Genomic DNA, 13,119 nt, shown 5'->3' with positions numbered 1-13,119 from the left:
TCTTCAAATAGGTTTTTGTGTTTTGCTACAGCAGAGTCCAGAAGCACACTGAAAAGGGGAATCCTGGGTGCTGAAGAACCTTTCACAGATCGTAGTTTTTCACTCATGTTTGCAGACACTTGGCCATGCTTATGTGCCACATTCTTGCAAACACTGTGAGGCTTCCCTGCCTCTTCATCTTTATCTGTAAGAAGAGATTTCAAAACTGAGGATGTGACAAAGGATGTACAGAAATATTATTATGTTTGATTAGTTTTCCTTTTCTATAGTAAATAAGTTTTATTTAACAGGTTCAGGAAAGTGTCTGTAGATTCACTATCATGAAATAGTGACAATTATTGTGGTTTTTTTATTTGTTGAATATTTAGTCTTTTGTTGTACTTGTCAGTGTTCCCATCTGTGATGTACACAGGTATTCCTTAGAATTACAAGGTTTTCCAACTTTTTTTTTTTTTTTTAAATCTGGTACTGGGTATTGAACCCAGAGTCTTGTGCGTGCTAGTCAAGCACTCTTATCACTTGAGCCTCCCCTTCTGATTTAAAAGGTAATTTATTTTTAAATTAATTAATCTTAGAAAAATATAAGTGGACAGTATAATTAGGTAGCAGCATTGTAGGGTTGATTCTTGTTCTCTGGCTGTCACTAGAGTTTTGGGACCGGTGTTAGATGTACTTCTGTTTTGCTAAGTATAAATAGTAAGTGTTACAGAAGTAATAGGTATATAGAGGTTGTAGATTTTAACCTCAATTTTTCTTTTCCTTTCCCCTTTTTACATTTCTGTTTTCCTTTTTAGGACAGGAAGATGATAAAATGGAATTCTCAGGCATGACCTTGGTAACAAGTCACTTTCTGCAGTCACAGGTGGGCTCCCCAGGGCAATTGGAGCCTGAGGGACTTGATGACACTTCTAGTTGCACTGATATTCAAGAAGCAGATCTTCTGTCATCAGCATCAGATTCATGCAACAGGTAAGAAACAGGGAGTAGCTGAGTATTTTAAATTCCTAATTCCCGTGCGTGTAGACAGAAATAACTACAAGAGAGTTTTTAGGCAGGGTGCAGTTCATCTGTCTTTTTCCATTTCAGTCTCTGTTTGTTGTGGGGTCTTCTTCACAGTGACAGCAAACCAGGACCTGGGAGGGTAGTACAGTGACCAGAGTGTGGCTTTGGTTAACAGACAAAACAACTATAACAGCAAAAATTAAACTGAGTGAATAAATTATTTTTTAAAATTAGTGATTTAGTGGTAAACCATTTTGAAAAGATATTTTTAAAACATTATGTACTATAAAAAGTTGACAAAGGGTTAATTCACTTTATGCACAGACACATAACACACACACACACAAAGCCACACACCATTTATATGTTCTGGTGTTTCACTTTATATTACAGGTTGAACATCCTAAATTTGAAATCTGAAGTGCTCCAAATGCTCTAAAATGTGTCATGGCACATTATAGAGCATTTAATTCAGATTTTGGGTGTTTGGAGTAGGGGTGCTCAACCTTTAAAGGCTATACAAATATTCCAAAATCTGGAAAACTCCAAAATTGGAAATACTTCCAGTCCTATGCATTTCAGATATGGGATTCTTAACCTATAATCATAAATATTGGTCTGCTTCTACCTCGTGTTATAACTGATATTTTTAATGGGTGCAGTATTCTGTTGACTGGCCCCGTCAATGATTGTTAGATCTCTGTGTTTTCTCCAGTGCTCTGCTTAGGTACCCAGTAGTGCGATAAAGCTCTTCCATTCGTTTCTATTGAATTACTCCTTACCTTTACTATCACTTAGTTTCTGGTGGGTATGGTCATTGCCTTCTGAATGAATTATACTAATTTAAAATGCAGTCAGCAGCCATGAATTTGTGAATGTATATTGGAAAGTATGTAATATTTGACATTAATACATTTAAAAATTATTAATAATGCTCTAAGTGATACATTTTGTCAGCCCAAACCATCAAATTAAGAATTTTTTTTTACTTGAAGACCTTCTGCTTTTCTGAGGTTGCTGAGAAACAGCTTCAAATTGTATAGAATTCAGTTATCAGGTAGGGAAAAATCTTTTTACCTCCTTCTAAAAGTTTGCAGGGTCAAGAACATTGTATTTCTAGTTAACTGTGGGCAGCCTGAGTTGTTCTATACTATATTTGGACATTCCTGCAAGTCCAGTGGGCAGTGCTAATTTTTAAGCACCAATCTTCTTTGATTAGAAGGAAGAAATGGAGAATAATCGTAGACAGGGAGAGTAAGAGTTAGGTTTTAATCATAGTCCCTGAATGCTTAACTGCTTTGGAATGCCAGAGTGAATCAGGACATTTTTATGGGTTGGATGTGGGAGTGGAATTAATGAAAGGGAAAATACATGTTAGCCAAATAACTGATTATCTGGTGGCTAAAGTATGTGAAACAGGATGAGTTCAGAATCTTGGTCTCAGATTTATTGGAACCACTCAACTGTGTGAGAGGATGATTAAAAAAGGAAGATGCCGTTGCTCTTAAGTAGACTATGCCTTAGGAACTAAGGGAGCAAACAGTGGACAGTCTTTGGGTTTAGTAGAAATGGTAAAGGAGATTGGACCAAAGTGAATGTATTTTTATCACCTCATAAAGTAGCCCTGTATCCATCAGCATTCTCTTTCCATTTTCCCTTGAATCCCGTGTCCTAAGACCTACACAGCCACTAATCATCTTTGTCTATGGATTGGCATGTTGTATAAACAGGCTCAGTACAGTACATGGTCTCTCTGACTTCCTTCACATAGCATAAATGTTTTTAAAGTTCAACCAGGTTGTATCATGGCTCAATATTACATACTAGTACTCTTTTTATAGCCAAATATTCTATCTTCTAGGGGTGCATTTTAGCTTTTCATATATCACTTTAGAGACATTTGAGTTGTTTCTGATTGCAGTTTGAAGAAGGAAAACATCATTAAGTTTGCTTGCTTACTTTGGAAGCCCAGTGTCCATGGTGGTGCTCATGGATTGACAAGGCTTTCCTTGACAAAGTGGGCGGTGTCTCCTCTGTTACTCATGTCTCCAGTGTAAATAGGCAGCGATTCACACATTGTTACTATTACATATGTTAATCTTTGAATTTTTAAAATTTTATTCAGGTTCTCTTTTATACCCCTTTTTTATTTGCTCTGCCAGTCTGAGATCTTTAGGTTTGAAAGACAAGTCTTTCTTGAATAAGCCCTAGAAACTAAGGCTAAAGGGAAGTAAGAATGAAGGGGCCTTAAGCACTGGTGTTGGTTCTGTCCCAGAACAGTCCACTTTGCCATGGAGTCATGTGGACATTGTCAAGGAGTTACGTATGTGGCAAGTGGAAGCTGTGGGTAGCAGGAGAAGTAGACTGAGCTATTGGCTTTCAGTCAAATCCTACAGGATGATTTTGGATTCTGTCTGAAGTCTGTTTCCACACATCTCCATATCTCATATCTCTTGGGAAGATGAAATGTGATATAAAATGTGAGAGTCTCTGGTAAATATATGATTACTGTTAACACGTTGGTAAAAACAAATCAATTAAATTTTCTTCAGTAGTAATGAAAACATGTGACTTGTGGCTGGACATTACAGGAATGCTTTCACAGCCCTCATTGCATTGATTTTTAAGACATTTTCTTTTTTTTTAAATGTACATATGTATATGTATGTATTATGTATATTGCAATACTGGTGTTTGGACTCAGGGCCTTGCATTTGCTAGACAGGAGCTTTACCACTTGAGTCATGTCCCTCAGCCCTTTTTGCTTTAGATATTTTTTGAATACAGTCTCACATTTATGCCCCAGGCAACCTGGACTACTATTCTCCTATTTATGCTTCCTGCACATAGCTGGGATGACAGGCACACACTACCACCCCTAGCTATTGGTTGAGATGGGCTCTGCCAACTTTTTGCCCAGGCTGGCCTTGAAATTTGATCCTCCCAATCTCAGCCTACTAAGTAGCTAAGGTTACAGGCACGAGCCGCCATGCCTGACTGTTTTGTATTTTAACATCTGGAATTGTGATGTGTGTTTAGTCAGTATCTTACAATTGCTGACTGCCCTGTTGTAGTCAGGATGTACTTCTTACACTGTTGTTATTTCAGCTGGATTATGTATATTAGTTGGTCATTTTATGAGTTGTCAACAAAATAATGAAATAAAAAAGTTATTGTGTGTTAAGAAAAGCACAGAAACAACAGCAGGGTGTAAATTTGATATTTTGATGTATACTCATTATTGGATAAATAACTACAATTTTATTATTTCTTGAAAAAGCAATCAAATGTTCTATAGGACCTAGAAAAAAAGATACCAGAAGTGAATGAAGATGAAGACGTGTATGAAGATACACATTTTGGTAATGAGCTATGTGCAAAGGATTGCTTGTTTCTTACGTAATCAACTAAAGGCAGGAGAAATAGCCAAGTCTTTTCAAATTGATGGAAGAAATGTCAGTGGCCATGAGTGTTCATTTGTGGCATGGGACTGTTGTTCAGGCCTCAAATGTCAGTTTTTCAGATACTTCCTTGAGCAGACATTGCCTGTCTTCTAGCCACATTTGCCATGATTGAGGAAGGCTTAAGAGTTCAGTTTGCAAAATGGGCATCAGTGCCTCAGATGAAATTTTTTGAGACAAGTGAAGTGGTTTTGAGAGTGTATACCCTGGTGTTGGTGGTGGTGCAGAGGGAAAGAGGTGGTATGGAAAAACTTGGTAGTGCAGCTGCTGAGCCAAAACATGAAGAGTCAGGAATACTTTAACCAGTTTATTTTGGCCATGTTTTTATTCCTGGACAGCAGTACTATTCAAAGCCTGTATCTCGGTTGGTCATAGTAGCTCACACTTGTAATCTCAGCCACTCAGGAGGTAGAGTCTCATGGCCTGCACAAACTTGTCCTACGAACCTAACTGGAGGCGGTGGGGAGATGCAGAAAGGACAAAAGATAAAAGACAAACATGCAGAAAGCTGGGTCAGGTGGGCTGGGTGCTTAGATGGAGACACAACAACAGCGTTTACTTCTTTTTTACTCTTTCCTTTTCCTTTACTTCTTTTCAAGTTCCTGAATAAAACCTAAAAACTGCATTAGCATAACTCTTAAAGTCTTGGTCCTTAGACTTGCACTGTCCCATGTTTCCTCTAGCTTTTCTTTAGCGTAGTTTTTTAAAGCCTAAATATAGAGTTCTCAGTGCAGAAAGCTGGGGTGGAGAAACACAATAACCGTCCACCTGCAGCGAATTTATTATATAGCATAGCGGTGGAGCAACAGTTCTGGGGGAAGGGAGGGATGGTGTGACATTGCTACTCTCTGAATGTAAGCATCTTAGGAAAAGCAGCTGTGCTGTATTTTGTCCTCGCCCCCTTCTGCGGCTGTGGCTGTGCCAACTCAGCCTGCAGATTATTGGGCATAGCTGTGCTTATGTCAAGTTCTCTTAGACTTCTTATACTCTGCTCCCCACAGTAGAGATAGGATCGTGGTTGGAGACCAGCCTAGGCAAAAAAAGTTAGCAAGACCCTATCTCAAAGAAAAAGCATGGTGGGTAGTGTGTTTCTGTAATCCCAGCTATGTGGGAAGCCATGTAGCTGTGTAGAAGGATCATAGTCTAACATCAGCCCCATCAAAAAGCATGAGACCCTATCTGGAAAATAACTAAAACAAAAAGGAGTGGGGGCATGGCTCAAGTGGTAGAGTATCTGCACAGCAAGCATGAAGCCCTGAATAAAACCCCAGTACCACCAAACGACAGCAACAATAACAACAACAACAACAACAATAAATAACCCCAAACTAAAACACTTGTCTCCATGAGCTTAAAAGAATGCTCTGGATGTGTATAAACTAAAAGTCTTAAGTGAGAGTGAAGTATGCCTTCATAGCTAAATTGACCTCATTTCTCTCTCATTGGCACATATGATAAGGCTTCCCCTTGCCACCAGCATCATCTTAGGCTTTTGAAATGCGTTGTCTGACTATGAATAAGGTCCCTGACTCACCTTGAATGTAGTCTTCATTACCTTACTGGAAATGGATAAAATGGCTTATAATGTTAATTAGTGGTAGCCTGGCAGAAGGTTTCCATAAAATATGTGACCCGTTGGTTAGTGCCTGTGTATTTAGTGACTTCAAATCCTGAGCAAGGTTAGTCAGGCTCAGAAGACCAATAATTGTATGTTCTCCCTCATATGTGGACTTTAGATCTAGGGCAAATGCAGCAATGTGGTTGGACTTTGGTCACATGATAAGGTGAGAGCACACATGGGAGGTATGGGGATAGGTAAGAAACCCAAAAAACATGATAGTATTTGTTGTCCTCAATGCAGAGGAACTAATGCAGAACCTTAAAGCAACAGAGGTCAATATGAGAAGGGGATCAGGAACTACAGAAAAGGTTAGTTAGAGATGAGTCAACTTAGAATGTAACACCTATGTACATGGAAGCAATGCTAGGAATCTCCCTGTATAGCTATCCTTATCTCAACTAGCAACAATGCTTTGTCTTTCTTATTATTGTTTATACTCTCTCTTTAACAAAATTAGAGATAAGGGCAGAACAGATTCTGCTTGAAAGTGGAGAGGGGGGTAGGGGGGAGAAATGGCCCAAACAATGTGTGCACATATGAATAAATGAGAAAAAAAAGATTATAATTTATCCATGTCCTCACCAAAAAAAACCCCCCAAAACCTAAAAAGTTAAATAATCAAGAAATGTACTCACTTGACCAGCGTTACTATCACCACAGAATTCAGAGTGAGAAAGGGCCAATCTAAACCACATTCCTTTAATAGAGTCGTAGCATGGCAGAGGCATTTCGTCTTCATTTACCTTGTTAGACTTTTATTTTCCATTGTACTCAGGCATCAGATGGAAGGTTGATGGGGCGTTCTTTTGCAACCCTAATATTGTATAATCTTGTTTTTTGACAAGGATAGTAGCTGGTTAAATGATCTGAGTATTCTTTTACTACTTGGTCATTGCAGGTCATAAATAAACCTAAAATTCTACTTATTTCTCATACATTGAAGAATTATCCCTTGCATTTTTAGTTAAAAATGTCCATTTTTAATTCTTGTTCTTTTTGTTGATTTCATTGTAAAATCCTGTTTTCTAAAGTACTTTTAAAATTATACTTTAAGTGTGTCTGTTGTGAAAAAATAGAAAGACTGCATGAAAAGAATAAAACATAATTTTATCAGCTGGAGATAACTTGGTGCTAACACTTTCATAAATATGTCCTTCCAAGGATAGACATGGGTGAATAGATACATAGGCTTTTCTAAACAGGAGGACCATACTATTTTGTTTATTTTGTGTACTATTTTAGAATACTTTTTGTAAGGGAAAAGTCAAGCTGTTGTAGGCCTAACATGAGTGGAAACACATGGTGAGTTGTTTTTCTTTCATGCAGTCTTGCTGTCATACAGAATGTAGATCTGTTACCTTGTTGAATAAAAAGGTTGTTTTTCTTTGTGCTAGGGCGGTATTCAGGCTTCCATTGTTTGGCAGACTGACAACTAAGAATCATTTTAAGATTCAATAAGTATGTCCAGTCCAAATCATTATTATGAAAGAGTGCTTTTATTGCTAACTTAATCCTTCACTCCTACGTACTTCTTTTAGAATCTAATTTGTTAATATTATTTGATTGTCTCTTGCCAACCTGGACACAGATGATAAATTACTAAGAGTTTTAGATTTTTGTACAGCTTCTTGCTGGATGATTTCCGCAGTTGAAGAGACTTTCCAGATTTCTGTAAATTAACTTATTGTTCTTATTAATGAAGAAGAGAATGCTGTTGTTTGCCAGGTTTGGGCAAGCTGAGGACACTGCTTTTCTACGGAGGGCCAAATTGGAAGAAAAGGTGCTGTTGGCGATGACCGGGGAGGAAGCGCTGTCTTCACACAGGAATGAGTGGCAGTCGTGCTGTGTCTCGGAAGCATCTTTAACATTATCTTGAAAAAAATATTTCTATAAATACTTCTAGGCAAAAAAAAAAAAAAAAAGTTCAAAAAGAGGCACTATCTTTTGGCATACCTGGAGAAATATGAATGAGTCCTCTAGATTAGATACTGTTACTCAGTTTGATTTTGAAACTGTGTGGTTATGTAGCTAAATGGACTTGTTGTTAAGAAACTCACACGTTCTCAATGGTTGAAGAAATAATACATGCATTCAGAGAGCAATAAGTGGCAGAATATTAATAGCTGGAAAATCTGGGTGAAGGGCAGAAGGTTCTTTTTGTACACTTGAAATTATTACAATTTTAAAAGCTTCTGAGAAGAATCATTGTCCATAATGAAAGAATTTTGCTTTTTATACTTTAAAGAGAAAGAGCCAACTTTCTACAGCTTAGGAAACTTTCTAAAAGAAAAGATTTGTGCTTGGGATTTATTGGTAAAAAGAAGTGGTACCCAGGGGTCTACCTAGGATGGTGAATATGGTTTTCATTTGTCTTGGTCAGCCTATTCAGAACCTACCCGACAGGATTATCTGTGCTTTGGTACAGCACTTATAAATACCTACTAATTTCTCCACTTTGTGGTCAAGTTTGTAGTCCTATCTAACCTAAGTGAGCCTTCCTGGAGGGATGAGGGTTGGTCATACAAGAACCTGAGTCAGTTAAGACAGGAATGAGTAATCTTTCACAGTTTCGGGCAAAAAGTCATCTCTTCTCTGATGCTAAGTTAGCAGCCACCTATTTGTGGAGGGAGTCCCACACAGACATAGACACAGCGTGCCAGATTCTTGGACAAAGGGCTCATCAACTCTGTTGACCATACGTTTGCCATGTTTGCTATAACTTTTGTTTCTTTTTAGTCATTTCTTAAAGAGCTATGCAGAAAACTTAAGACCTAGAGAGAAAAACAAAAACATATGAAAAATCTTGATTCCCTTTTTTGAGAAAAGGTAAAGTTAAATTCTAGACTTTCCTAAGTTGTGAGGAAACTAGAAAATGATGGAGGTAATCCTAAGGAAAACCCTGCCTGTGAGATACTCATCTAAGGAACATGGATCCCCAGGTCCATCAGCCTGGTTAGAAGGGCACATGTGGGGTGTGGAGTGAGATTGTGAGGTTTGGCTTCAGGCAGTCGTTTGTTTGGTATGGGTCAGAGTGAGGACTGAGTAAACCTAGTAGTTTGGGAATGGTAAATGCAGCAAGGTAAGGATTTTGAGATGAAAGGTTCACAGAGTCCTGGGTATGTTCTTTGATGTTCCATATTGAAGGCAGATGGGTCTTTCAGGAAGCTTTTGGAATCAAAGTAAAATAGTCCATAACCTTTCTCTTCTGGGCAAAAGTGTCCTGTAATACTTAAGTTACATTGCACCTTGTTAACCAGGCACAGAGGTGGCGAGCCTTTACAGATGGTACTCAAGTGTTTGGAGTATCTCAGGTGATATGTCATCAAGTCCCCAGATGTGCGGAAGTGAAAGGTCAAAGTAGTCAGATAACTTTCTTAGTGTTGTACAAGTAGTGTGTGGCAAAACCAAAATTTGAACTCATCCTTGATTGACAACAGAGCCTCTGTTCTCCATATTGATATGCCGCTGTGAACAAGTAGCTTTTCACATTCTCAAAGCAGTAGAAATATGCGGTTGATGGAATGGCTGAGTTAGCCGAGACAAGGATTTGAGTGGAAGTGGTTTATTTGGAAGAAGAAATGAACATCATAGAGGAGTGGGAAAGTGAGGCAAGAAAGGGAAGACAACAGCATTTGAGGGTGCTTGATATCAAACCAGATGTCATGATAGTAGTGACTGCTGTTTAATACTCCCAGGAAAACTGGGGGCTGAGTTACATGACAAGGGGCAAAAGAAATTCTGTCAGCTTTACTTGGGGCTGCTCCCTGGGGCTTGCAGCCAGAGCAGGCGATAAGCTACAGATCACCCTCAGGCAAGGTGCTGACAGCTGAAAGTCAAGCCTGGCCTGCAGAGGGGAAGGACAGGGGTATGGGGCAGGTGCTGATGGACTATGCCAGGCAGTGATACCAACTGAAGACTGGAACATGGTTTGGTTTTATGACCCTTTATGAATACAAATGGGGCTCTGCAGGCCTTAGCCTAGATCTCTAACCTGAAAAAAGGTAGGGATGTTTGTGAGCCTTCCAGAGCTCCCTTCAGCTTTGTGTACATCTATCTCTGTGCACACTTGCTGCCAGGAAGGGCAGAGATAGAGATATCTGGAGGCTGTTGAAGAAGTTACAGGCAAGAAAGCATCTGGGGACAAAGGGACAGATTATCTAGAAAGCTCTGAGCCAAATGAATCCATAGACTGAGGGAGAAAATGTATTTGTTGATGAGAAACAATTTACTTTTTCACTTTGTGTATACAAATAATCCATCCCCAAACTGAAGTTTATATTAAATAGAAATCTCTTGGCTTTAGGTAGAAAACGTTAAGTGCAGAATGAGGTGTTCTTTGAGTGCCTGGAGGTGTTTCCTTAATATTCAGCTTTGTTTCTTGAAATGCACTTACCTGTGCTGCTTGATGTGTAGAGCTTTGGTATTTCTAATTTATATTTGCTAAAGTTTCTCCTAGACGCATCCTTTCAGAAAACTTTTCTCTAATTCTGCCCGTCTGTAGCTTAGCCTAGCAAATTGAGCTTTTTTTTGTTGTTGTTGTTTTTGTTACTGTTATCAGTATGTGTTCCTGTCTTGAAATGGGTGGTATATGTTGGGAGCCAGGTTTCTGACTGTTGGAGGGAGAGGTTACAAGTAAGGCTAAACCTCTCTGTGTGGTGCTGGATTAGAATTGGAGACATTAATATGAACTTGTGATGTTTGGCATCCAGTCTTGGAGAAATGGCTGCTTCTAGGCCTGGTGGTGGGTGTGAAGGATGAGACTGGAGGATTTTACAGTATCAGGAAGCCAGGAAGTCCAAAAAGAAAGAAAAATGGAGACAGGCAAAGGTAAGGATGGACAGAGGGAGGAAAATTCATTGGAAAACCATAAACATGACAATTAATGTATGTCAAAGACATGCAAGAACCAACCAAAAACATTCCCAGTGGCAAAAGCTAGAATGATTTAAGTAATAACATAAATATTGCTGTTTTAACCTAATGTGTCTATGAGTTAATTTCATACAGACAAAAACATAACAAAGGAAAACAGACAAATCTGTGCAGAGGAATTCCAAGTAATTCACCTGGATGCTCCCCCATCAAGGAGGAGCAGTGTAACCCCCATTCCTTCAGTGTAGGCTGCTCCGAAGAAGGAAGGGGTGCCAAACGAATGAGCACCTTCACAGTGGAGAAACTCGAGAAGCACTGCCTCAGTTAAGTGATAAGGTCAGCATCAACTATAATGTCATGTTGACAGCATGTGTGCTTGTCTTCCCACAACTCACCATCTCAGTCAGATTGTGAGGAAAAACATCGAACAAACTCAAATCGAGGCTCATTCTATAAAATATTTGACCAGTACTTCACAAAACTGTCTAGGTCATTAAAACCAAGGGAAGTCTGAGAAATGGTCTAGAGGAGATTAATGATTCTGTGTGGGATCCTGGAGCAGAAAAAGGGCATCAGGTAAAGACTTAAGAGAGATGATGAAGTGCTGACTCTCCTTAGTAGTAATATCGTTGATGTTGCGTCCTTCGAAGTGTTGGCTAATGTTTACTAATGTGGGTGTCAATAGAAGACACTGGATGTAGAGTGCTTGCATACTTTCTGTACTAACTGCAACTATTCTGGGATTATAAACCTGTTCTTAAGCAAAATGTTCTTCATTAATCTTTTTGCAGCACTGAAAATTGAACCCAGGGCCTTGAGCGTATTAGGCAAGCGCTACTACTGAGGCATATCGCTAATCTATTTTTTAAGTGCCCTGCATCATCAAAATGAAGACAAATATGCGTATGGAAATATCTGAAGACTGTATTGAGTATTGGAGCTAATCTCATCAAAACTAATTTCTTCAGTGAGGATTGGGCACTGCTTCTGGATTGTAGTAAATTTAGTTATTGAACTGTTCTTTTTTCCTTTTACTAATTTATACAACTGCATTCTTTTGTATAAATTAGTAAAACCATGTCTTAATATATTCTGTAAGATGCATTATTGCTTTATACTTTGTTAAGATTCACAAAATTAGCATGAGGGAAGAATAATTTTCATTGTCTCTGCCTTCTTTTGCTTGTGTTTACTTTTTACACAGTTATTTGACTTTATGAAAGATGTGGCCCAATATATCTGAAGCAGTTAGGTCAGCATACAGTCGATATCTGCATGCCCATGTTTATACAGCATTAATCACAACAGCCAAACTATGGAATCAGCTTAAATGCCCATCAACCAATGAAAAGATAGAGAAAATGTAATGTGATATATATATATATATATATATATATATATATATATATTTTTTTTTTTTTTTTTTGTAAATATCTCTACACACCCACAAACACTGTGGAATATTACTGAGCTATAAAGAAGAATGAAATGATGTTGACTGCAGGAAAATGGATGGGACTAAAGATCATCATGTTAAATGAAATGACCCAGACTGTGAAAGACAATTCTTGCATGTTCTCTCCAAAATGATTGATAGGAGTGTAAAATGGGAACTGTTGGGGGTGGTTACCAGTGGGAGGGGGAAAGGTGAAGGGGTGGTGAATATGATCAAAGTACTTTATGCACATATATGAAAAGTGCCACAATGAAACCTTTTAAAAATGCAAAAAATAAATAAATAAATGTTGTGGCCAAGCCGTTACAGTTTAACATAAGAGAAAGCATGCACAGTTTACAATATATCTCATCTTTTTCCCTTACCCTGTTTTTGATTAGTGAATATATACTTGTAAAAGTAATCTGAATAATGATTGTCAAGAACAGTGAGAAAGTACAAGTAGTTTTATCTTTTTTTCCAGTACTCACTGCCAAGGGATATTTGCTGTTAAATGATAAGGGTTCCTTTTACTCTCAGTTCATGTTGGCACCTTGTGGGTTTTAAAAACCTTACTATGCAGTTTCATTGGATAATCTGATTAGCTTCTTTATAATACCTTTTTGATGATTTATAATAAATTATTGTTGGTTGACATTCAAAGTCAATTCTAGGTAGCAATGTTATTGTTTGGTTTTATGAGATTCATGAATTATCATGGCATAGTG

General features: G+C 38.3%; 1 protein-coding gene across 3 annotated transcripts in view; it reads left to right on the top strand.

Annotated features, from left to right (window-relative positions):
• Rad18 (RAD18 E3 ubiquitin protein ligase) overlaps window positions 1-13,119 on the top strand; it is a 98,521-nt gene that overhangs the window by 52,801 nt on the left and 32,601 nt on the right. For all 3 annotated transcript variants that reach the window (XM_074044303.1, XM_074044304.1, XM_074044305.1), the window contains exon 11: window positions 795-969. In XM_074044303.1, the coding sequence (XP_073900404.1) occupies window positions 795-969 (175 nt within the window). The remainder of the gene's footprint in view (window positions 1-794; window positions 970-13,119) is intronic.

Source organism: Castor canadensis, chromosome 10 (genome assembly GCF_047511655.1).
Source record: "Castor canadensis chromosome 10, mCasCan1.hap1v2, whole genome shotgun sequence".
NCBI classification, from domain to species: domain Eukaryota; kingdom Metazoa; phylum Chordata; class Mammalia; order Rodentia; family Castoridae; genus Castor; species Castor canadensis.
The sequence above is the reverse complement of the archived record's forward strand: the minus strand, read 5'-3'. Positions and strand labels throughout refer to the sequence as shown.